Source organism: Oncorhynchus nerka, linkage group LG3, assembly GCF_034236695.1.
Source record: "Oncorhynchus nerka isolate Pitt River linkage group LG3, Oner_Uvic_2.0, whole genome shotgun sequence".
In the NCBI taxonomy this organism is placed as follows: Eukaryota; Metazoa; Chordata; class Actinopteri; order Salmoniformes; family Salmonidae; genus Oncorhynchus; species Oncorhynchus nerka.
In genome coordinates this window covers 22,736,737-22,762,033 of record NC_088398.1, presented here as the reverse complement: position 1 = coordinate 22,762,033, position 25,297 = coordinate 22,736,737, and the positions used below count along the sequence as shown (strand labels likewise).

Here is a 25,297-nt window from a genome sequence, read left to right as displayed (position 1 = left end):
TATGAAAGAACACCAGTAGCTAGCTGTCATCTTTATTACCCCGGTAGCTAGAAGCTAAATCGTGCTGAACTTCACGGCTAACTGCATCGTTCTTCGCGAGTTTTGGGTAAACAAAGTATCTAGCTAATGTTGGATTCTGTATTTTACATTATAGCCATTAGCATATATATGATTCAATATTATCTGATGTTGGTTGTGTGAGGTGTCTGCATTTGTGCACTGGAGCATCATTATGAGATTAAACAACTGCTTGCTTACTTGCCTGTTTGTGTGTGACAAGAACTGAGTAACATGGTGTGACCTGCATGTTGCAAAACTGTAGATAACAGCCCAGCAGATGCTTTGTCCTTGTGTTTGTATGTAACAATATTGAGCACATGGTATGACTTGCTGTATCTTACAAAGTTGTGATAGGGACGGGTGGTCATCACGAGGTTTAAGTGAAATGGAAAAATACTGAACAACACAATAGCAGGAACTGAGCAACTGTTATAACTAGGGGGTGATACCAGAACAGTAGGAATCTATACATCGACGGAGGGAGGACTCCAAGAAGCGCCAAGAGGCGGGGACCCGCCTGAGCGCTTGCGATAAGCTGGGCAAGTTTAAACCACGCCCAGCCTCTACTGTGATAGCCCAACAGACGGGTTGGGACAATGTCTATCACAGTATAAGAACACTGTTTACATACATCTTGTCAGTTCTCTGTTCTGCCCTGCGTGGCATTACGGTGAACCCGTATATACGAAAGTTGCATTTGCCATTTATTACTTAGCTAATAAAAAATACATAGTATATGTTTTTTTTAACTACAGATAGACACTGAAGACAAAAAGCTAATGTGAACAAATGTGGCTTTTGAATATGCTAGCAGCATGGTCTATTGATTTTGTTTTATTACGTTTTATTTCTAATACATTGAGTTGACTGTTCAATATTAATTTGTTTTGTTTAAACAAAGCATTGTCACACAAGCCTACTAAATATGACATTTTGTGCAAGTGGCCTGCATTTTTAAACAGATGATGTGTGTTATGGGAGTAAAGATGGCACAGTGATGCCATCTGTTGGTAAATGTTCATTACTGCAACTCATGTGTTATACCGGTGTGCTTGAGATACCCGGATGTAATTGTGACGTACCTGAACAAGACTGGTTACTCGCATCAAAGCCTCTGTCTCGTCATTTAACATTCAAACAATGTGTCCTCCCCAAAAAGAAAAAAGACACTGAATGTGTTGTACATGCAACTAACGGCAGAATTCATTGGAACGTTTAAAAACAGGGTAATGCCGCGTTTATGTGTTGGTCGGAACTAGGAAACGGCATTTACGACTTGGAACGTTTAAAAACTGGCTAATGCTGCGTTTGTGTGTTGGTCGGAACTAGGAAACGGCATTTCCGACTTGCTAACTTGTTGAATGCAGCACGTGTATAACTACAACCAGCAAGGAAGTCGGAAATGTCCATTTCCTAGTTCAGACTAGCTCAACCTAACCTGTTCGTAAGTCGAAAATGCAGTTTCCTTTTTCCAACTAGCACATGAACGCGGCATTATGCCATTTACGTTTACAGACAGCCATCTATGGATGTTAGCCTGTAATCACTAGCTAGCAACCAAAATAAACCAAACAGAAGACTGATGCAAACAAAGCACAAAGAACGAAACGGAGGGACCTACCTGAATGTGTCCAATGGAAACTAATGAGACTAAAAAATACACTCCTGGTTACCAGTCTGTTTGTGCCATCATCATGCCAGTCCTTGCCGCTCCTTATGCAAAGAATAACAACTAATTGACCAGACAGAACAAACAGATCTAGGACCAGGCTGTCAATGGCTCTCTTACGTTCGTATGTTTTCTATTGTTGAGTTTAAAGAAAGATGGATGATCAGAATTCACCACACAGTATATGCTAATGAAAAGAAAAAAACAGAGGCCAATATAAAATGTATTCATTTATTGAAAACTTTGGAGACAATTCATTTTTCCAATTTAAGAATGTACTGTAAAACAGAGGGCATTATTATCATCACATTTTTGTCGCTTGCCTTTAAAAAAATGTGAATGGCCCCTATCTCCATTATTCCCCCTTCAGGTCACTGATTAGGAATGACTCCAGCTCCATCAGGATATCTAAGAATATATCTTTGCCTTTAGGCCCACATGCTTTCAGAGGGCCATCGTAGAGCTCCCTCATCCTGCTCTGGGTGGTTCTGTTAGCCTTCACGTCACTGTAGGTGTTTTGGGTGATGATTCCCCTCTCCAGGAGTCTATCCAATAGGGGTTCCACCTGGCTCACTCTGTCGATCAGGGCCGTCCGGTGATGGTCCACAAAGTGTTTATCTGAGGTAGAGACAGGACATGGCTTGGGACTTTTGGCAGTGATGTTAATGTTGCGTGTGTGTGTATGTGTGTGTGTGCGTGCGTGTAGGGTGTGAAAATTCGAGGATAGGCGTGAGGCACTTTTTCTAATTCATACAGGTTTAAATAGGCTATGGGGAGTGAAAAAATGCTGTTGAAGATTCTAGAGGGCAGCAGTAGCACCTGCAGAATGTTGGAGAAGAAATTAAAAGGAAGGACTTTTGTGATTGTTCATCAAGATAAATACTTTGGGTATTGAATGTTTCCCCATAAACCATCACTAATTACAGTAAACATATGCTACTGTTCAAAAGTTTGGGGTCACTTAGAAATGTCCTTGTTTATGAAAGGAAAGCTAATTTCTTGTCCATTAAAATAACAAATTGATCATAAATACAGTGTAGACATTGTTAATGTTGTAACTGATTATTGTAGCTTGAAACTGCTGATTTGTAATGGAATACATCGGAGTACAGAGGCCCATTTCTAAGTGACCCCAAACTTTTGAACGGTAGTGTACATTTTAATAACGTCATCCTATTTGAGACATTAGGCTATATAACACCTGGTTAGGGCTTACCTTGGTTCATCTTCGTTGGTCCAGTTGCACTTTCCATTCTATCACCAGATGTTACGCAAGATCCCGGAGCTGTAAAATAGACTTCATGAGACGCCACCAATCGAATAAAAATATTGAATAGTAGGCCTAAAGATAAATCAGCAAGCAATCTAAATGTGTTTATTGCAGAATGTATTAGGCCTACCTTTAGTTGAAAATTAATATATACTACTGTATGCTATCATTCTGGTCAGAAGAGCAAAAGAGAATGCTCGCATAAGTGAAAGTAAAACTCAACTTCCTTTTAGTTTTCCTTCCCTACGTTATGGACATTTCAATGTAATTTATTTAGGCCCTAGATCAAATAAAGTTTTGTTCTAGACTACTTTTGGGTTAACTGAAGTGTTTTTAAACCTTTCAAATATATGAAATTAAATATTTTTAAATGTCCAATGGACGTGCCTCCTACTTTATTCGACTTACATTTCTTGAATTCCATCAGTTCCTTTGCGACATCTTGGCAGTTAATTGCAGCCAAGACCTCTATAGCCACATTCACAGCCCCATCTTCAGTGAAGGTACGGGTCAGAATGTCTACCAAGTCCACTGGGTCCGCTTTCTCAACAATGCCCCTGCGAACTTTTGGCTCCTGCTTGCGGTCACAGAGTTTACGTCTGAACTTCTTCAATTCAGTCTCTCCCAAGTCATCCAGGACTCCAATTAATATATCGCCAACGGTTTTCGACATTTTTTATGCCAAACTGTAATTTAAACAAGGTTTTGTAACATTCGGCTCCGTGCCTTCTATTCTGTTGTCTAATAGGCTACCGACTGCTGACTTATCTTCAAGATACTGTACAATTCGCACCGTCACACGTCATAGGCCGAGGGGAGGTCCATCAGCAGACTCCAGCAGAAACAAAATAGCCTAATCCATTCCATTTTTACAAAAATGTCATATCGAATTTATCTTAACGAATCTATTATATTATTTGTATATATTTTTGCCTGCTCATTTTAGTTTTATACCTTTCGAAATAATACAGAAAATGTAAATAGTATTTTCAAGTTATGTACAGTTTATTTACAATCATTTTACAAACAACAGTGTTCCCTAAATCATGTAAATCACACATTATATTCAACAGAACAAGCATTGTCCCTCTTAGCTTTATTTTGTCAGCAATAAAAGAGGTAGATATGTAGGAGTATAAAAATAGACAGATCCTCACAGTCAAAGTTAATGTCAAACATTGTTCAACAGCATGGGTGCTAAGCAGGGGTGTCATGCACCCATTATTTTAGAGGGGGCAAGAAGTACTTGAGGATGGAGGAGGATTGTTCATCACTAACCATGTCATTACCATAAAGAACATCAGTATTGGAGACAGCTGGGCTTACCGTTTCATTGAGCTCTTATTCTGCTGTTGTTAATAGGAGGTAAGTCATACACTAAAACCTAATCAAATTGAAGGCTACTACATAATTTTTAGTAGTGCTGCAGCAACCTCAACACGCCTACTTCCCACAGCTATGGCTACTACTGTATCACTTGGTAATAAAAGTGTTACACCGAACATTGTCTAATGTTGCAGATAAAAATCCCATGAATAGAGCCAATGTTATTCCTTTTCTACATGTCAAAGAGGCATGCTTGTTCTACATAGCATATTTCTAGTGATGTAGCCATAACACTATCAAGAGACAATAGCACCAATGAGAACCAGTGTTGCTGGTACACTCCCTCTACTGCGACGCCCATGCTTCGCTGGACACTGGTGATGATACTGGTGCCCCCTGGCCTTGCTAGGAGGACTCTGTCCCCGTGGGTAAAATGTTCAGGCTGGCCAGGACCTCCTGTGCCGTCTTTCCCAGCATCCCCTGCACGTCCAAGACGAAGCGGTAGACGTAGCGCTTGCCCGTCGTTTTGTGGATGATGTTCTTGTGGTAGTAGTAGCGCAGGCCACGGCTCAGCTTCTCGTAGTTCATCTTGGGCTTGTTCTTACACTGGCCCCAGCGCTTGGCCACCTGGATGAAACACAAAGGGGGTGATTGTTAAAAAATAACCACAAACACATGATAGCATATTCCCATTGCTCAATCCTATGCTGGTTTCCAACTCCTCGTGCGAGTGGTTAAAATCTCTCACAATCAGTAGAGAAACTCACCTCTGCTGGGTCGGACATCTTGAACTCCCAACCGTCTCCTGTCCAGCAGATGAAGGTACAGCAGGCGGAGTCTAGAAGCAGCTCCAGTAAGAACTGCCACAATTGGATGGGCCCTGATCCTGAATAGAGAGAAAATGCATATGAAAAAAATCAGATTTGTGTTATCTTTAGCCCTAGACTGCAAACAAAAGTTGTTTTTGCCTGCTACTCTTAAGATATACTATGAATTTGTTTCAATTTAAAAGACACAGTAATGAAAAAAGCACATTCTCGAGCAAACCCACAATCAGGCTCACACACTACCCACACACACTACCCACACACACACACACTTGTATAACAGTAGTAATGATAAGTCATGATAAGAGACTAGTCTCACCTGGATAAACTGACATTCCCATCACTTGTCCTCTTTCCCTCTCGTGTCTTTGAGAGTGTGTACTTTTGCGTTTGGCCACACAGGGGCAGTATTGCTCTGAAGGCTGCTGTGGTCCAGGGGTTGAGGAACAAGATGGAGGGTGGTGAGGGGGCAGCAGGGATGCGCTGTAGCTGGGAGAGGGGTAGTCTGGCCAGAAGGAGGGTGACGTCTTCTGTGCTTCTGAGTCGTACAGTTGTTCACCTGAGTGACGGGTGTAGCTTTGTTCAGCTTCACCTATGGAAGAGGAGGAGTTAGACATTGCATATATTATCCATGTAATCATAGCCTATAGATTTTTTCTGTGTGGTTATTCTTACAAGTTAAATAAACAAAGAAGAGCTGGTAATAACAGACAGCTTGAAAAATGATTTGAATTAGACATTACACAGCCTACAAAAAAACAACAACTGCCAATATGTTTCTAAACACAAATATGCCTAATGGTCATGCATTGGTTAATTTCATTTTTTTTGCATTATGTCTCAAATGTGTGGTCTTTCTTACTGAGGTGGTCCAGGCTGACAGTGCTGGGGGACCCGCTGTGGCTCGTTCCTTTTCCAGGGAGGAAGGAGTTGCTGGTGCTGGCATCCTCCATGCCCGGGCTGAACTGTCCACTCTGAGCTGGAGAACACAGGGGCACAAGGCTGTGGTACGTCTGGGTGGAATCCTGGAACCCCGCTTGAGACTGGTCCAAAGTCAGCCCATCTAGTAATGGATAAAGAGAGAAAAAGGAATGAACAATCATGATCAATATTCATTCATTTCTAATACTACAACAGGTGTTGATAATAGAACCATTCTCAAAATGATAGAAACATATGGATTCGAGAACAGGGGACTGACACTCACCACTTGGGTATGATGCCCAACAGTTAAACTCTGGGTATGAATCCAGGTTGAACAGGACAGAGTCACTGGAGGTTACTGGGAAAAAAAAGAATGAAAGACGCCAACAATAAAACACGTGAGCAACATTGGAAGTTAGTCAATGGTCACTGACAGGCCTATCTCGTGATTTTTTCCCCCCAGAATGCTTATCAGAGTGGTCAAATAAAGTGGTTGTTAAACAGCCTCTAGAAGAGTCTTCATATGCGTACCTTTGTTGTCGTACGGACATGGATTCTTCTGCAGCTCTCCATAACTCTCTGGATACTGCTGCTGCTGCCCTGGTCCTTTACTGTCTAATAGAAAAGACAGGTCTTCATCACTGTAGTCTGGAGGTCACAGAGATAGAAGAGAAGGATCGGGATGAGTCAAAAGGCATAAAGATCTAAACAGAACTCAAAATGGAATAGAAATAGAATTGGTTTAGAATGTAATAAGTTATATTGATATGAAAGGGTTACAAGCTTATCTCTAAAAACTGTCTAACTGCAATTCTTGAAGCAATAATAATGTTATGGTCTACTACTATTACTCGTTATTCTTATTTACGTTTAATAATAGTAACAATAACACATCAAAAGATCTATTTAACAACTATTCTGAGCCACCCAGAACAAAATCTCAACCATACCCATTTTAGTTGAATGGAGGGAGAAGGGGAAACAGAGGGAAAGAGGAGGAAACGCCAGTGGAGGGAGCGTGACAGAGTAGTGATGAAGGGGGAGGAGAGGGGCTCTAAATCTGTTGGAGAAGGAAGTCTGGAGGAAAGGATTAGGGAAAGAGAGCGGGAGGGTCTTTAACCCGACCACCCCGTCTCGCTCTACCTCCCTCAGTCAGACTGACATTCCTACAAACAGTGCATGGACACACACCCCAGCACCCCTTTTCCTGACACAGCCCTCGGTTGGGTAGAAGAAGCAGATGTCAAGGTCTCACTTTGAGTTTCTGACAGGACTGATGAGATACTAACTATGCAAAAAAAAACATTTCCGTTGTCCTTCAACTACTACACAGAGCTACAGGAAACATAGCTCAAAATCTTATCATAGAAACATGTGGACACTCTGAAAGTTATTTTCAGAGTGTACAATGATAACTAATAAAGTTGATGATTAATCATAATTCTAGTGGCGTTGGTGGCAGTTATTTGGTTTGGGGTGTAGTTCAATCTGAACTGATGCATTGATCAGTGTTTATCAATAAGTGATCCAACGAGAACATGACATACCATATGATGCAAAGTCCAAACCTGCAGGGACTTCCTGTGTCCTGAAATCTTCCATATAATATCCAGCTTGGTACATATCCATCTGTGTGGAAAAAGTGGAATACATATGTCATGCCCATTTTATTGTGGAACATCTTTTTCATACAATTTTACATCTTTGTATAACATATATATATATATATATATATATATATATATTGCATGTATGTATAATCGGATTTCTTTAAAATGGTCTCTGAAAATGTAAATATATATTGCATTCTTAATAATTTTAAGTGTTCTTGCAGGCTGCATACATAAACTTAAATTCGCAGGACGCAAAATCCTACCTTTATTTTAGAGTCTCTGGTGTCTATGTTTCTCTCGTTGGATTTCAGGATGGTATCCCAGTACGTATTTGACGGGAACAGTTGCTTCCACTTGGAGTTCAGAGTTACAGTTGTGTTGTCTCCCTCTGCCCGGCCCAGTCCCGTTATAAAGCAGCGGAGCTTTGAGGGGCGTGCCTGCTCCCCGGTGCAAAGGAATGTGTCCTCTTGCTTCGTGACTCCCCGGTCCCAAAAAACTGCTGTTTAACTGGCCGTGACGTCAGCCACGACTCACGAACACAGATTTGGCAGCCAGACACACACCCATTCACAAAAATGTATCATAAAATGGTCAATTGAGCGCCCAAAATCTAATTAACATTGCATGCCCAATTGGCTATCTTACTCCCATGATAAATTGACAACCCATTCATGATCATATAATGTATGGAGAGTTTATTAGTATATTCATATATATATTTTATAGGAATACAACTTGATCTACAAATTATTTTATTTAAATTAGGCCAATATAAAACTAGCAAATGTACTGAGAAAATGTTTTCCCCCAATTAGGTCAATAGCGACCTAATAGGCTACACCAAAACGCCTGTATGCCTATCAATTGGCTATTGACTTGTTCATTAAAAAAACAATGGAAATCATTACCTTTTTCTATGCTTGGCAACATCGACTAAGCATAAACCCATGCCAGCCAGGGCGGAGGACAGATAGGGTGTTTTAAAAATCAGAAATGGCAAGTTGCTTATAATGAGGTGGGAGGCCATGAGCATATCTTTAGAAGCCATTCGACAGAACAATAGCCCGTAAACGACATGCTGAAGCTCTGAAATCACGGTGTGAGTGGCCTGAGCAGATAAGGCCCACACAAGCGCCTTGTATAAACAAACACTGCAATTTTCCCCAGCAGAGAAAAAATACATCTGGAAAAGTGAGCTGCCAAGTCGTGCACGGTGTGGGAGACACACGAGTCGTGATTGGGACCCCCCGTCTCCAAACAAGGACACAAGGGGTTTCGAGTTACACAACCTCCTGGCCGGCCTAATGATGAAGAGTCCATCATCAAGTCAACTGGTTTACCAACTGAATGACACAATGAAAAACTCCAGAATATTACAAAGCTGAACAATGCTATAACCTTAATCAAAATGTCTCATAGATTATCTTAATACGTAAAAATGGGCCTAAACATTGTTCAGTGGACTGAAGGGACAGTTCAAATATATTTCGTTATTTCCTTCCACAAATGAGGAAACATTTAAATGTATAAGACAGAAAATGCATACTAAATCTAGGCATACTAGTATGCTAATTAATGCTGTGCCTTGTAAAGGGCTTGGGATCATCTCAGCTGGGATATTTATTTAGTTGAATTTATTTTGACATAAAAGGCCAAAGAAAGTTTCGATTTTCTGAACATATTATGGTGATAGACAAACTAAAGTAGGTTACTCCATGCATGCGTTAAAGCCAGATTGAGACATAAGCAATGTGTGGTAGCTTTCATGATAAACCCATGGAAATTGATAATTAAAAGACACATCTTTTCTAATGAAATACAGAAACTCACATCTTCTATTGTCTAACTTTGCACACTATTAAATAATAAAGCAATGTTTTATGAATTTGTTTAAAGTCACCTTTTACATTCAACCTCACGGAAGTGCATTGGGTCTATCATATTATAGCCATATCTATAGTCACCATCTATAGGCCGACTTGCAGACTAAGAAAGTAAAGGTCTTAAAATATGCCCTTTCCTACATCGATGATAGATGTTTATTTGTCAGAGAACGTTTGATGATTCGTTTGCTAAGGGGAACACGGTCTTACTTTGCAACCTACTTTGTGATGAGGTTCTTTTTATCAGTGTGCAAGTTTGCGGTCAGAGATTTTTTTTGACATCAGTTGCAATTTCCGGAGTCATATTTAGAAAAAACTACAGGAAGGGTATACAATGTTCATTACCACTATGGTTATTATGGTGAGGCTATTCAAGTTTAAGTTTAGAAAGTTGCAACAGGCTTTTGAATGACAAGCGAATGTATTCATCTCAACAATGCCCAATAACAAATTAGAAATAGGCCTACATTCATTTGTAAATTACATGTTGCTTGGAACACACATTATGTAATGTGTTTGTGCACCTCAAAATGCATCATATTTCTCAAAACATTGCTGAATGATAACAACACTCGGAGCAAAGCCTATAGAAGCCCAACCATATCTGCACCTTTATTGCTCTATGTCCAATCATCAGCCTCATCAACTTTTAGGCACAGTCAGATTAGGAAGATTGTCATCGTTGATTTGTAGGCTAATCAGCAGGTTTGTGTGTGCAATGTTCTAAGAAATTAAAAAGGACTTCGTTTCACCAGTAGGGACCCAGCCCTAATGCGTTGTTAGAGTGACTTCACTTCCCAATTTAGAGTGAGAGAGAGAGAAAAAAGCTGCCATCCGGTTATGGACTAAGCAAGAATTGTTGCTGCAATGGTTTGCGCCAAAGGGTAAATGCGCTTGTGTATGGGTTGATGCGATTCAGTCAGGCTATCCAGACTAGTTATAACGTGTTTAAATGACTAAATGAGAATCAACGACTGAGTGACTGCTACAATGGACTGTACGATAAAGGTAGGCGATTGAACTGGTTTTTATGTCGCTTGTGAAAACGATACGCAGCCACCCACTGAGTTGTTTAGCACGTCTCTGTTTGCTGAGTGAGAGAGGCAAAGCGGTGATGCGAGGTCCCCACTCTTTCCTTCTTGTACAAAAGTTCCTCTTCCTTCCCGTTCGTGGTTGTATGTCGGCTCTTTAATAACACAAGTAACCACTACATCTTTACACACCGATAAAAACGAAATGGTGTCCAGCACTGCACGCGTAAAAAGGGGCGCGCAAAACTCGCTATTTTAATTGTTTCGTCTAATCAAGTTTAATGCAGACGTTCCTGGGTTAAAAGCACATATGCTAGTTTAAAGAAAGTTCAAGGTGATTTAAAAAGAAGTGATGTACCTGTTCCAATTGATGATAAAGACGACACCTTTGAGGCACATTACACAGCATACAAGCAATCTTGATCAGTACAAGTTTATTGGAGCGCGCTCGTGGCAGGTGTCTTGGCGCCATGGAACGTATTTGGAGTAGAAGGCTACTTTCCATAGAGTTGGAGGATCGAAATCCATGAGATGACTGGTATTTCATATTTTACATTTCTTTCGACATTAAATCATAATTACCACAACATATGAATAACTGTTAGGATTATTTTATCCAATTAACTAAAGGACTTCAAGAAATGACTCTTCTTTAATCGAATTATTAAAATGGGGGTAATGTAGAGACAATCTCAAGCTTATCGAAATTGATGAGAATAACTAGGCTACTAGATTTGGAATGAATAAAATATTGACTTATCTCATGGTTCTGAACCCCATTTTTGTCATGAAGGTGGGGCAAAAACCCTGACCAAGACAACCGAACAACATCAATGACAAATATAAGGTATTGAGGTATTCCTTGTTATAGCAATACCGATTATTATTTTCACATAAGAGTGAATTTAACCAAACAGTTAACGAATAGTTCGACAAAATATGTAGCGCCCGATTAAATAGCGTGTCCTGTAAAGCAACAAGGACCTTCAACTTTGAGAAAAAAGGCACTAACACAACGAATGGAAATTCTGCCAAGGTTATAAACCTCACGAACAATTCAGCCTATTTGCAGAACGAAACACATCAATTTAGAGGCTAATAACGAAACGAAATAAACGATTTAACAGGTTTTGAAATTGGTTCCATGTTGATGATATGTTGAAGTAGCTAAGACATTGGAATAAGCCATTTACATTAAAATGTTATTAAACTTGATTAAAATGTATACGTTTTGGATCAACAACTTTAGCCTACTTTCACGCATTGCAGGTGTCCATCCTGTTTCTCGTCCACTGAAATCAAATCACTTCCAGAAACGTACAACGAAATGATTATTACTTTTCTTCATACCCTATAGCTATTACAACATATAGGACTAACATACTTAGGCTACGATTCAGATAATCTGAGGGAGGGAATAAATAGGCTACTTCTGGTTACTGGAAATGGATGTTATTACAGTGACATAGAAAGCTAATTTAGGAGCACGCACGTACACACACACTTTTAAAACTTAAATATGATGGCCCATCTACTGAAACATGGATATTTTCTAAAACATCCAGATAAAGTCAGTTGTTTTTGTCACAAAGTTATTTAAAGAATATAGAGGCCTGAACTGCAAACAGGAGCGCTTGTCAGGTGTCGTTATCTGAGCTCTGCAGGCTTCCTGTCTCAAACCTCAGACTTTCCGCACACATTTCCGCTCCATCCACACGAAAAAGGCAACAGAGTCTTTACAAAACAGAATCTAGTCACTGGATGTGTCGAGGCACTGCAATGTTTTAGATGTGAATACATTAACTCTGAATATAACTAAGACGACCGTGCTCATACTCCATGTGTATCCTTTATTATTGGCAGCTACAGTACATGCTTTTATGTTTCTACTGTCTAAAAGCCATGTAACAGAAGCTATGATGTCGCCATATCAAAAGTTGTGAAAACCACATGTTTTTGCATGTTGAAGGAGCAGCTGCTGCAGGCCTTTGCAAAATCATCTCGATTCAACCTCTACTTCTGCTTTCTTGGCTTCTACACCATATTGAGAACAGAGTTGGTCACATGTTACATGGATCACCGTAGTGAATTAGTGATCAACTGCATACAATAAGCAAAACAAACAGTTTCTTGATATATGGCTCTGGTTTCAATGGGCAGTTATTTATTCATTTAAATTGTGATGAACAATAGCAAAATGAACTTTATTTTAGATGTACACTTTTTTATCCATTGACTTTTTAAAATCATAGACGATTGAATATTTAGCGGAGTCAATATTTTCTTGTTTGGCAATGAACATTCACCTTGGTAGACGAACTCTTTGCAATGCAAGGCCTCTGTGGAAAGGCACCATAAGCACAGATCAAAGCTAAAATACATTCACAACATAAATCAACTTCAGCAATGATATGGAACAAAAGTTAATCTAACCATAGTTATGCATTGCAGTCTACAAGCCTTTGATTTAGACTAGTAATCAGTATCCCTTGTGAATCAAAGATATACAGTTGAAGTCGGAAGTTTACATATACCTTAGCCAAATACATTTAAACTCAGTTTTTCACAATTCCTGACACTTAATCTCTAGGAGACAGAAAGCGTCTCCTTCCAGAGCGGTATGACGGCTACGTTGGCCAATGGTGTTTATACTTGCGTGCTATTGTTTGTACAGATGAATGTGATGAACCTTCAGATGTTTGGAAATTGCTCCCAAGGATGAACCAGACTTGTGGAGGTCTACCATTGGTTTCCTGAGTTCTTGGCTGATTTCTTTTGATTTCCCCATGATGTCAAGCAAAGAGGCACTGAGTTTGAAGTTAGGCCTTGAAACACATCCACATGTACACCTCCAATTGATCAGAAGCTTCTATAGCCATGACATTTTCTGGAATTTTCCAAGCTGTTTAAAGGCACAGTCAACTTGGTGTATGTAACCTTCTGACCCACTGGAATTATTTCACTTATAATTCACTGTGTCTGTAAACAATTGTTGGGAAAATTACTTGTGTCCTAACCAACTTGCCAAAACTATAGTTTGTTAACAATACATTTGTGGAGTGGATGGAAAACTAGTTTTGTAAACTTCCGACTTCAACTGTATCTAGGAACTGTAAGAGAGATTAGGTGGGAAGCAGGTGTTGGACAAGTAAATATTTGTTTGCTTTTGCACTGTGTTTGAGTTCCAATAGAGGTTATTAAGCTAGAGTTCTGTTGTGAATGTAAGGATGTTTCACAACAGTTGGTAGTATGGTTGTGGTACAAGGATGTGTCACTATTGGTGAACTGTGTGAGCACCACCCTATGCGGATGATTCATAAGATGATTATCTGATGTGCTGCTAACCATCAACCATTTAAGCAGCTGAACCTGAGACAACAGACTTCTAACTTACAGTCCTACATGTTCTGCCTGTGTATGGTTCTGTTGGCTTTTGTATTTTGTTCAACAGCCCGTTTTATGGCAGTATCTAGTATTAACCTTAGGTGGGCCTAGTACATTCGGTAAAAACCTTTCAATAGATAAAAATGGCCTAAGTGTGATAATGCACAAATATAATGAACCAAAAAAAGAATTTCACTTTGACAGCAGAACTGACAGAACTTTAAAATGTGTGTGCAGACAAAATTGTTTTCAAAACTATTTTGTGTCCCTCAGCAACAGGGCCTAGCTTCTACGAAACTCATTGAACAGGAAGTCAGTTGTGGCATTGGCGGTCAGGCCACATTCGGTATATTTGTGTCAGTTTGCAAGCTATAGAGGGAGAGGGGGTGGGGGGTGGGGGGGGGGCGAGAGCAGGTGTATGAGCTTGGGGCTTTGAATGCACAAACACGCCATTGAAACAATGAATGAACCTAATGAAAGATAAGAAGTTCAACAATTGATCACTCCAATGCATAACATTACAATATGAGAACGGTGCTCATGACACTTTCCATGAATCATTGCTGCTCAGCCTCAGCCTCAACCTCTTCTCAGCTCAGCCCTTAGTTTCACTTCTGCTGTCAGGACCTCTGCACAACATGAGAGGAGGAGGGAGACAGACAGGGAGAAGAAAGAGAGAAGCGAGAGGAAAGAGACAAAGAAAGGAGAGAGAGAGGGTAACGGTCAGGGAGGAAAGTGTGGTGGACCTGTGATGTGTTGTTCCTCTACCACTGAAAACAAACATCACATGTACTAACATTTCAGTATGAGTACTGAAATAGTATGTCAGTTTGATATATTAATGTCATTCAATTAAGCTTAAATGTTGCTATAGCTAACAGTCCTGTCACTGTTAGTCTAACGAAGGAAATGCCACTAAATGTGTACAATGCATGAAACACTTTACAATGCTCAGGTAACACAATGGAAGTGTGGCACTTTGAACTTCAATCAAGGTTGTGTGTTCTTGATGTCCGTCGTACCCAATCCTCCCCTACCTTCATCAACCCTAGGTTGTTTTCCAGTTTAAAAATGAGCCACATCTTTACACAGTGGCCCCCCTCTGTTTCCTTTCCCTTGGCCTGTGCCAAAAGGTTTCTCTGCACATGGGGGCCAGATTTCCTGTGGGCCACCGAAAAAGCCCGGCACTGACGTACGAGCCACAAAGACAATAGTGAAGTCCTCTAAACACACACGCACTTAGACCTACACATATATACTTACCCGCACAAAGACTCAAAAACAAGGCCTATCCTTACCCACTGTATAGACACAACACTCCCTCGCAGACAAACACACACACACACACACACACACACACACGCACACACACACACAGTGCCATCTTGAAGAATGGTTTGTAGTTTGGGGGCCATTGTCAGCGTTAAACACAGGAAGCAGCACAAAGAAAGCGTCTCAAATCTTGATCTGACTCCACCAAGCCCCCCCCCCCCCCCACCATCACCCCAATCCCAACGAATTAAAACTGTGACAAAGATCACGGAAGCTCTCATTTCTCCAAACGTCGATGCCAGTGTTCCGCAAGTAACTGCAATCAAACATTATGATACAGCTAAATTGATCAATAATGACAGTGATTTATAAACTTCATGCCACAATCCTCTATTTTCCATGCCACCAATCACATATTCCAAAGACATCTGGAATATGACAAAGTTAGAAACGTGAATTAATAAATCCTTCATCAATAGAACAAGACTCATTAGGGTATAACATTTCATCATACGTGTTCCATTCAACGTAGTGTGGAAAAACCTCAGAGGTGTGAGCAGTTTCCTGGCTACCATCATCACATGACTGGTTGTGGCCCATACTTACCGTAACCGCTGACTCCACTGTTTGTCTATGCCGGCAGGAAGCACTGTCCGTGGTGAGCGAGGACCAGTCCATTTTCGAGTCGCCCTTCCCTGCCGCCACGACCATGCACATGAAGGGCGAGATGACGTCACCGGGAAGCTTCAGCCAGGCCTCCGAAGAGAGCCAAGAACCCACCGAGCCGGAGTGGGCCGGGCCGGGAGCACAGAACCCTGGGAAGAGAGGAGAGCACATCAACGGAACCAGGTGAGGGAGGGTGCATCACAATTAGCAGTCTTTGAGAGAAGTTATACTACTTATTTAGTGTTTTATTTACCACATTCCCACTTATTTAGTGTTATATATACCACATTTCCACTTATTTAGTGTTATATATATATATAACACATTCCCACTTATTTAGCGTTATATATACCACATTCCCACTTAGTGTTATATTTAACACATTCCCACTTATTTAGTGTTATATATACCACATTTCCACTTATTTAGTGTTATATATACCACATTCCCACTTATTTAGTGTTATATATACCACATTTCCACTTATTTAGCCTTATATATACCACATTCCCACTTTAGTGTTATATTTAACACATTCCCACTTTAGTGTTATATATACCACATTCCCACTTATTTAGTGTTATATATACCACATTTCCACTTATTTAGTGTTATATATACAGTGCCTTGCGAAAGTATTCGGCCCCCTTGGACTTTGCGACCTTTTGCCACATTTCAGGCTTCAAACATAAAGATATAAAACGGTATTTTTTTGTGAAGAATCAACAACAAGTGGTACACAATCATGAAGTGGAACGACATTTATTGGATATTTCAAACTTGTTTAACAAATCAAAAACTGAAAAACTGGGCGTGCAAAATTATTCAGCCCCTTTACTTTCAGTGCAGCAAACTCTCTCCAGAAGTTCAGTGAGGATCTCTGAATGATCCAATGTTGACCTAAATGACTAATGATGATAAATACAATCCACCTGTGTGTAATCAAGTCTCCGTATAAATGCACCTGCACTGTGATAGTCTCAGAGGTCCGTTAAAAGCGCAGAGAGCATCATGAAGAACAAGGAACAGACCAGGCAGGTCCGAGATACTGTTGTGAAGAAGTTTAAAGCCGGATTTGGATACAAAAAGATTTCCCAAGCTTTAAACATCCCAAGGAGCACTGTGCAAGCGATAATATTGAAATGGAAGGAGTATCAGACCACTGCAAATCTACCAAGACCTGGCCGTCCCTCTAAACTTTCAGCTCATACAAGGAGAAGACTGATCAGAGATGCAGCCAAGAGGCCCATGATCACTCTGGATGAACTGCAGAGATCTACAGCTGAGGTGGGAGACTCTGTCCATAGGACAACAATCAGTCTTATATTGCACAAATCTGGCCTTTATGGAAGAGTGGCAAGAAGAAAGCCATTTCTTAAAGATATCCATAAAAAGTGTCGTTTAAAGTTTGCCACAAGCCACCTGGGAGACACACCAAACATGTGGAAGAAGGTGCTCTGGTCAGATGAAACAAAATTGAACTTTTGGCAACAATGCAAAACGTTATGTTTGGCGTAAAAGCAACACAGCTCATCACCCTGAACACACCATCCCCACTGTCAAACATGGTGGTGGCAGCGTCATGGTTTGGGCCTGCTTTTCTTCAGCAGGGACAGGGAAGAGGGTTAAAATTGATGGGAAGATGGATGGAGCCAAATACAGGACCATTCTGGAAGAAAACCTGATGGAGTCTGCAAAAGACCTGAGACTGGGATGGAGATTTGTCTTCCAACAAGACAATGATCCAAAACATAAAGCAAAATCTACAATGGAATGGTTAAAAAATAAACATATCCAGGTGTTAGAATGGCCAAGTCAAATTCCAGACCTGAATCCAATCTAGAATCTGTGGAAAGAACTGAAAACTGCTGTTCACAAATGCTCTCCATCCAACCTCACTGAGCTCGAGCTGTTTTGCAAGGAGGAATGGGAAAAAATGTCAGTCTCTCGATGTGCAAAACTGATAGAGACATACCCCAAGCGACTTACAGCTGTAATCGCAGCAAAAGGTGGCGCTACAAAGTATTAACTTAAGGGGGCTGAATAATTTTGCACGCCCAATTTTTCAGTTTTTGATTTGTTAAAAAAGTTTGAAATATCCAATAAATGTCGTTCCACTTCATGATTGTGTCCCACTTGTTGTTGATTCTTCAAAACAAATACAGTTTTATATCTTTATGTTTGAAGCCTGAAATGTGGCAAAAGGTCGCAAAGTTCAAGGGGGCCGAATACTTTCGCAAGGCACTGTACACACCACATTCCCACTTATTTAGTGTTATATTTAACACATTCCCACTTAGTGATATATATACCACATTTCCACTTATTTAGTGTTATATATACCACATTCCCACTTATTTAGTGTTATATATACCACATTTCCACTTATTTAGCCTTATATACCACATTCCCACTTATTTAGTGTTATATATACCACATTCCCACTTATTTAGTGTTATATATACCACATTCCCACTTATTTAGTGTTATATATACCACATTTCCACTTATTTAGTGTTATATATACACACCACATTCCCACTTATTTAGTGTTATATATACACACCACATTCCCACTTATTTAGTGTTATATATAACACATTTCCACTTATTTAGCCTTATATATACCACATTCCCACTTAGTGTTATATATACCACATTTCCACTTATTTAGTGTTATATAACACATTCCCACTTATTTAGCGTTATATATACCACATTCCCACTTTAGTGTTATATTTAACACATTCCCACTTAGTGTTATATATACCACATTCCCACTTATTTAGTGTTATATATACCACATTTCCACTTATTTAGTGTTATATATACCACATTCCCACTTATTTAGTGTCATATATACCACATTCCCACTTATTTACTGTTATATATTTTTTTACATTCAAGAGAGTTTACCATCACCATAATAAATACTGCAACAGGATCACACAGAATCATACCAGAATATTACTCATCTCCCCATTCTCTCTCAACAGTCGTGAGTCCCCTGTGGACTGCAGTGTGACCAAACGCTCCAGACACATGAGCAGCAACGAAGGGGGTCAGCTGGCCTACCAGGCCTCATACCCTGAGCCCCGCGCCAGCCCCCAGACCGCCACCACGCCCAACAGCACCACAGAGGAGAAGAGAGTCATAGTGCCCGCAGGTGAGGTGCCAACACACTCAGCTGAGGGTTGCCCAGATCCTAAGGCACACAAGGATCTGCGAAGAGAATAGGCTGGGATGGTGTTCCCATCATATTGCCTTCACTTGTTAAATGATCTTCCATCATTTGGGAGTCAGCCATTAAGAGCAGATTTTAGGGACTGGGAAGGGAGCACATTTATGGAATGGAATCCAGCCAGTGAGTCATTGTTGGGAGATTCCACCTAAGATGACATTCCAAACATGAGACATTAGGTGTGTTAAATCTATACTATTAATAGACAAGACTACAAGGTTTGATTCTTAGCCTGAGTCACACAGGCCAAGCTATTCTAGTGGCCTTGATAATACGGATATTACATCACAGCTGTGTTAAACAAGGACAATGAAGACCCTAGGGCAGGGCCCCATCCCCCCCAAATTCTTAACACAAAAACAACATTGATAATTGTATTTTTTATTTTGGGACATACATTTTTTTTAATAAAAACACCAGCAAATCAGCTACAAGTGATTTACATTTTGGAAATCTGTTAAAAGTATTCCCACACATAATAGATAAGATTCAAAAATGTAAGCAAGGTTTGAAATTATGTTTTGATCAAATATCCATTTGGGCATCTTGAGGTCAATTTGCAGTCAACAAATGATTTGTAATTATGTTCCAGCCCCTTGACCATCCGCTCAAGAAAAAGAAAAGATGATGATGGTCAGGACCCACCTCTGGGACACTGGATGAAAACGCTTTCAATGTAAACTTAAACCAAATAGAAAGTATGTAGAAAACATAAAGGACCTATTTATTTCTCAATAATAGCCTATAATCTTTGAATGTTAACAATAAACTAAATAAAAGCTAGACAATCAGCCCCCATTGATTTTGTAATGTTTGAGCATAAGAACACAGCATTAGCCATGTCAAAATGCATAGAATTGTAGGAAATGTAGGAGATTAGCTATAAAACTGCAACATTTTCTCTCCGCTGCCAAGATATGTTTTACTTATTATTTGGTCTGTGTCTGTTTTTTTTCCACCACTCAACCCTTATGGTGGGTCTCGACTCAAAAAGGACAACTCAATTGGTGGGTCACAAAGCAAAACAGTTTGGGAACCCCTGCCCTAGGGTACAGACAGAGGCTAGGCATCTACAAACTGATATTTTGGGGTATTCATGAGGTTCATACGTCATCTTTGGGTTCTTACTGTACATTTAAAAACACCTTAAGTTTCATTTGAGGAGAAGAAAACATTTACATTGAACTTTTTTTTTTTTTTCTCAAAAGAGTAACTTCTCAACTTGATGAGATGATGGGTCTGTGTGAGTTACAACAACCTCCTGTTACCACGACTTACCAATCTCTCTTCCTCCTGGTCCCAGACCCTGAGGTGTGGACCCAGGACCATGTGCGCCAGTGGCTGGACTGGGCCATCAAGGAGTACAGCCTGGAGGAGGTGGACATCAGGCACTTCCACACACTGGAGGGCAAGGCCCTCTGCAAGATGACCAAGGAGGATATGATGCGCCTCACGTCCGCCTACAACACTGACATCCTGCTCGGCCACCTCAATTACCTCCGACAGAGTAAGGGTTACGGCCTGGGACTCGTAGAAACTTTTCATATGACTATTTTCATACTCCACGAGGACATAATTGATCTATGTATCCATTTTGTAACCTTCTTTGAATCTCTTTTTAGGCAGCCCTACTTTCTCCTACCCCACAACTCCAACCAACAACACACAGCAACAACCCAGACTACAGGTTAAATCAGGTAAGACAATTAACTTCACAACTCATTACCAAGAACACAGTGACAGTGTGAAATCCTTAAACTGCATGCATAAAGAACCTGGAGCTAGCGAGCATTGAGATAAACAGCCTTAAAATGAGAAGGGGATTAAAATGGAGGGGTTTTGTGGCAGGAATAATTTATTCAAACCTCTGAGGCAGATCAAATACTTCATAATTAAGTGTTGAGTTGCCTTTTCAGATTATATAGTTTAGAGCGCATTAAAGTCTTTTGGCGGAGCGTTGCCCGGAGTTGATAACTATTTGACGAGTCCACGTCTCAAGTCAGTTTCAGACAGGAAACAGCTGCACCGGCAGAGAAATGGGCGAGTATGGGTCCCACTTTGGGACACAATTGACAATCTAGTGGCAACAGAGGTGGCCCGGACAAAAGGACACTCACCCCAAGGAATACTGGACCATCTTCAGCTCTCTGTTTTCTTCTGGCTGCCTCAAATCACTCTTTTAAGTCTCAGTTTTTGGGCTTCCTTCCATAGACTGTAAAAAAAATATGGACGAAACCATCGATGATGATACCCCATTGTTTTCTATGGGAATGCTCAGTGGTGCATTTGATGATCAGGGAGTATCTTGCTACATGGGAGGAATTTTTGGAAACATTGCATGCGCAGTTTGAGCTACTCTGGGAAATTACATTGCAGGCTAGGTCAGTGTTGAACCCTCTCATGTACTATGTCAAGTTGAAGGCCCTCTGAGGTACCGCAGGCTGACATTACAACTAAATTATCCTTATAACTTAGTCTGTCCAAGTACTCTGACGTGCAACTGGTGAAATAGAAGCAATTATTGATACCATGATTGTGTTTGGAAAAAAATCTTTCCGTCTATGGCTGCTGGGTAAATACACTTGAATTCAATCACTTTTGATTTGAATGAAACATTCCAGACATATTTGCCCATTGTAGAAGTTCTCACTAAGTTACTTTTTGGACCCAAATGGAAAAACATTCAAGAGGTAAAGGTGCTCAAAGTTGACCTATTTTACAAACCCCACCATACCGAGACAGTTATGTCTTCATCACTGGAACAGATAAACAGTTGAGATTGCTATCATTTAAAAGCTTACAAACAGGGTTGTCAAACTATGTTATACTTTCTTGAAAATAAAAATGTAATTTCACCTGAAACAAATCAATAAACGCTGAAACTCAGATTGGTTTCATATTCAAATATAGGTCCATTCTATTTCTATGATTGACACCCACCCTGTATTCAAGAGCATGCTGTGTCTCAACCAATGGCGGGCACAACACAAAAACCTCAGATGATGTAAAGTAGGGTCTAATCTACAACATATGCATATATGAAGAAAGAGTTTACACGTTTTTAGATAATTAACGTTAAAAAAGGTCAAAAAGTACATTTTCATTTAAAAATCTCATAATTTATTTGAAAAACCTTTTAACTGATATCATATTCAACTGTTTATACTATCCGGTGATGTAGACATGGATGTCTCATGGTATGGTATGCAAAATGGGTCAACTTTGAGCACCTTTATCTCCTAAATGTTTTGGTATTCAAGTCCAAAATGTAACCTTCTGACTACTTCTGCCATGTACAAACATTATGGAAAGTTTTGTTTAAATCAAAAGGGATGCTGTCAAAAAGTGATGGAATTCAAATGGATTCACCCTGCTACCTGTCTGAACTTTCTTCCTGTGGATGCCTCGTCTCACCCTCCGTTCTTTTTGAGCAGAGAACAGCTATGAGGAGATAGGCAGAAGGAACAGCTGGTCATCGAACCCCATGCTGCCTGCAGTAACCAAAGGTACAATAACCGACGTCACATCTCATTCTCAGTGCTTTACATTTCTTGTGAGCACTAAGGCAGATTCATACTAATAGTTGTATCAGATTAGTTCTAGAAATTATTAATACGGTATTTCACAGTGGAGGCAGAATAAATTCATTAAGTCAAGAATTTTGTAGTTCAAGATGGAATAATAATGATAGCGAAAACTGATAAATACATCATGTTTATGATTTAGGTTCTCCCATGGAGCACCAACACAGCACCAGAGTCACAGAGCCTCCGCCGAGAATTGTACAAGGTGTGCATCTGTACTGCTTTCTCGTTTCCTGACACTAGTTTGTTGTAATACTGGTATAACCGTTGTACCATAGTCAAGCCAACAATGTCTTAACAGAACAATCTAACCTTTCCAACCCTTAATTTCCTTGCAGACCCATACCAAGCATTAGGTCCCATCAGCAGTCGTCTAGCCAACCCAGGTGAGAGCATATCCCATAATGCACCATGTTAAACTGGTGAACCAAAAAGGTGGTGACAAATGTGGCCTTTACACTGTCTGCTTTGGTGTCATGAACTGTAACACTCCAAAATAGATTGAATAGGAGAACAGAGGGCAGAGGTATTCCTTAAAAAGAGAACAATTAATTCATACCTCCCCTGTCTGGGATGGCACATTGACAAAAATGTCCACCTAGACGATAGCATTATACATTCGCCCTCAGCAAAACTAGGCTGAAACATTTTAATTATTGTCTCCCGTTAACCAGAATGACCCTGTTTGACAGAATTAATTCTGTATCTCCTCACAGAAGGCCAGGCCCTCCACTCCAAGAAACGAACAGGCAAACACAGTTCATACAGGCTGCCTGACCCCAGCGCTCACAGGCCTGTGGGTAGGTTTCTGCCTGGTCCACCCACGTTCTGTCGCTCTCCATGACACACAGTGAAAAAGGTCACATTTGCTGAAGTAGTTCAAACTTGAAAGTGTATTTAGAATCCTGGTGGTATCTCTTATGCAAGTTATATTCTCAGACAGACACCCATGGGACATAGATTGATATGACAATAGCAAAATAGTCCACGAGAAGGAGATATCAATGGTGTATGTGAATAAATGTAATTGTATTTGTGTCAAATTGCCAGTTGGTAACCTATCCCTTAAGGGATTCATTGACAAATAAAAAATGACAATGATTCACAGTGATAATTCTTACGGTGTTCTGTGCAGTGCACATCGCATAAAGAATTTAAATGGAAATCAATACACAATAGTAGATAAGGATATTCAAGCAAAAAAACAACTTACAAATCTATACAAATACAGAAAAATGAAGTGTGTATGGATAAAACTATACTAATCTATAAACAATCCTACCCTTAAGAGAAGCATTTCAGAAACAGATCTTGCTCGCTTTAACAGAATCCAGCCCTTTGATGCATCCATTCCCCTCACCCCCTGTCCCGTTTCTCTCCCAAGGCTCTGGACAGATCCAGCTGTGGCAGTTCCTGCTGGAGTTGCTGTCGGACAGCAACAACTCCAGCATCATCACCTGGGAGGGCAACAATGGCGAGTTCAAGATGACTGACCCGGACGAGGTGGCCAAGCGTTGGGGCGAGCGCAAGAGCAAACCCAACATGAACTATGACAAGCTGAGCCGCGCCCTGCGCTACTATTACGACAAGAACATCATGACCAAGGTGCACGGCAAGCGCTACGCCTACAAGTTTGACTTCCAGGGCATCTCACAGGCCCACCAGAGCCACGGCGGAGAAGGGGGCATTGTGAAGTACCAGACTGAGGTATCTTATGCCCAGCCCTACCACAGCCACCAGCCAAAAATTAACTTCATGAACACGCATGCCGCCCCTATGCCCGTGTCCCCTGGGAACTTTTTCGGGCCGTCTACAACTTACTGGAACTCAACAACCAGCCCCATGTATCCGGGGTCTCCCATACCAAGGCACCCAGGGACTCACTCCCACCTAAGCTCATACTATTGAGGTATGGGTGTCTTGCACTAGACTGGATGGCAGAGCTTCCTGAAACAGACTGATAAAGATAACATCCACAATGTATCTGGTCTTTAACATCTAAGTTACATTGTAACGCTATGAGACTTGTTAGTACAGAATGTAAAATGGACAATAACGCTCACGTCACATCTTCAAGCAGAGGCACCATAAGATAGGCAAAAGGAAGAGGGTAAACAATGTGAAGAAGCAATGATGACGAGTAGAGACCAAGGGATAGCCATGAAGGTTCTGCCTTTTTGAATTTCTCAACTTTGGAGGCTGAGAATTTGTTCATATTATAGCCTGTGATTCAGTTGTTTGAAAACCACGTTTTTCAATTAGGTAAGTATTTTGTTTAAAAATGTCATTGAGGTCATTGAAGGTCTTTAAGGGGAAAGTCATTGAGTGTGGGAAGTGCTAAAACTGTTATGAGGTCTTGATCGCAATTACTATATTCATCGATCTAACATTTGTAAAAGTATTATTGTACAGAATGTGTCATACAATTGTAGCAATAAAACATTTACCCCTGTAGTAATGCTAATAAAAGGAACTTGTATATTTGAGTTGGTCTCCTTTCTTTTCTCCAAACCATTGATCATTTTAACTGACAAAAATATTAACTAG

At 40.4% G+C, this 25,297-nt stretch overlaps 3 protein-coding genes across 5 annotated transcripts; 1 reads left to right on the top strand and 2 right to left on the bottom strand.

Moving 5' to 3' along the window:
* Nucleotides 1-1,946: 1,946 nt before the first annotated feature.
* Nucleotides 1,947-3,787, bottom strand: LOC115114718 (apoptosis-associated speck-like protein containing a CARD). Its single transcript, XM_029643194.2, has 3 exons — nucleotides 3,408-3,787; nucleotides 2,946-3,014; nucleotides 1,947-2,347 (listed from the first exon to the last, which is right to left on the bottom strand). Exons 1-3 carry the CDS (start codon nucleotides 3,670-3,672, stop codon nucleotides 2,085-2,087), a joined length of 597 nt encoding a protein of 198 aa, XP_029499054.1. The 5' UTR covers nucleotides 3,673-3,787; the 3' UTR covers nucleotides 1,947-2,084.
* A 193-nt stretch (nucleotides 3,788-3,980) lies between these two features.
* LOC115104979 (protein C-ets-2-like) lies at nucleotides 3,981-10,467 on the bottom strand. The gene is made up of 8 exons (XM_029626455.2): nucleotides 7,953-10,467; nucleotides 7,624-7,705; nucleotides 6,608-6,724; nucleotides 6,360-6,434; nucleotides 6,015-6,215; nucleotides 5,472-5,744; nucleotides 5,093-5,211; nucleotides 3,981-4,952 (listed from the first exon to the last, which is right to left on the bottom strand). Exons 2-8 carry the CDS (start codon nucleotides 7,703-7,705, stop codon nucleotides 4,731-4,733), a joined length of 1,089 nt encoding a protein of 362 aa, XP_029482315.2. The 5' UTR covers nucleotides 7,953-10,467; the 3' UTR covers nucleotides 3,981-4,730.
* LOC115104966 (Friend leukemia integration 1 transcription factor-like) lies at nucleotides 10,463-25,236 on the top strand. Of its 3 annotated transcripts, none has more exons than XM_029626424.2 (10): nucleotides 10,463-10,580; nucleotides 15,903-16,108; nucleotides 18,922-19,091; nucleotides 20,470-20,673; nucleotides 20,789-20,863; nucleotides 22,601-22,672; nucleotides 22,893-22,955; nucleotides 23,089-23,136; nucleotides 23,467-23,550; nucleotides 24,135-25,236. In XM_029626424.2, the coding sequence occupies exons 1-10, from the start codon at nucleotides 10,563-10,565 to the stop codon at nucleotides 24,656-24,658; spliced, it is 1,464 nt and encodes a 487-aa protein (XP_029482284.1). In that variant the 5' UTR covers nucleotides 10,463-10,562; the 3' UTR covers nucleotides 24,659-25,236. The 3 variants fall into 3 exon arrangements, with proteins under 3 accessions (XP_029482284.1, XP_029482301.1, XP_029482293.1); XM_029626433.2 differs by lacking the exon at nucleotides 10,463-10,580 and adding an exon at nucleotides 11,048-11,141; XM_029626441.2 differs by lacking the exon at nucleotides 23,467-23,550.
* The last annotated feature ends 61 nt before the right edge of the window (nucleotides 25,237-25,297 follow it).

Coding starts and splice junctions, on each gene's coding strand:
- LOC115114718 (XM_029643194.2), bottom strand. CDS start 3,672: ATGTCGAAAACCGTTGGCGATATATTAATTGGAGTCCTGGATGACTTG. Junction 3,015..3,407: donor ACTGATGGAATTCAAGAAAT/GTAAGTCGAATA, acceptor TCTATTTTACAG/CTCCGGGATCTTGCGTAACA. Junction 2,348..2,945: donor ACCAACGAAGATGAACCAAG/GTAAGCCCTAAC, acceptor TCTCTACCTCAG/ATAAACACTTTGTGGACCAT.
- LOC115104979 (XM_029626455.2), bottom strand. CDS start 7,705: ATGGATATGTACCAAGCTGGATATTATATGGAAGATTTCAGGACACAG. Junction 6,435..6,607: donor ATGTCCGTACGACAACAAAG/GTACGCATATGA, acceptor TTTTTTTCCCAG/TAACCTCCAGTGACTCTGTC. Junction 6,216..6,359: donor TTGGGCATCATACCCAAGTG/GTGAGTGTCAGT, acceptor ATCCATTACTAG/ATGGGCTGACTTTGGACCAG.
- LOC115104966 (XM_029626424.2), top strand. Junction 20,864..22,600: donor CAGACTACAGGTTAAATCAG/GTAAGACAATTA, acceptor CTTTTTGAGCAG/AGAACAGCTATGAGGAGATA. Junction 22,673..22,892: donor GCTGCCTGCAGTAACCAAAG/GTACAATAACCG, acceptor TTTATGATTTAG/GTTCTCCCATGGAGCACCAA.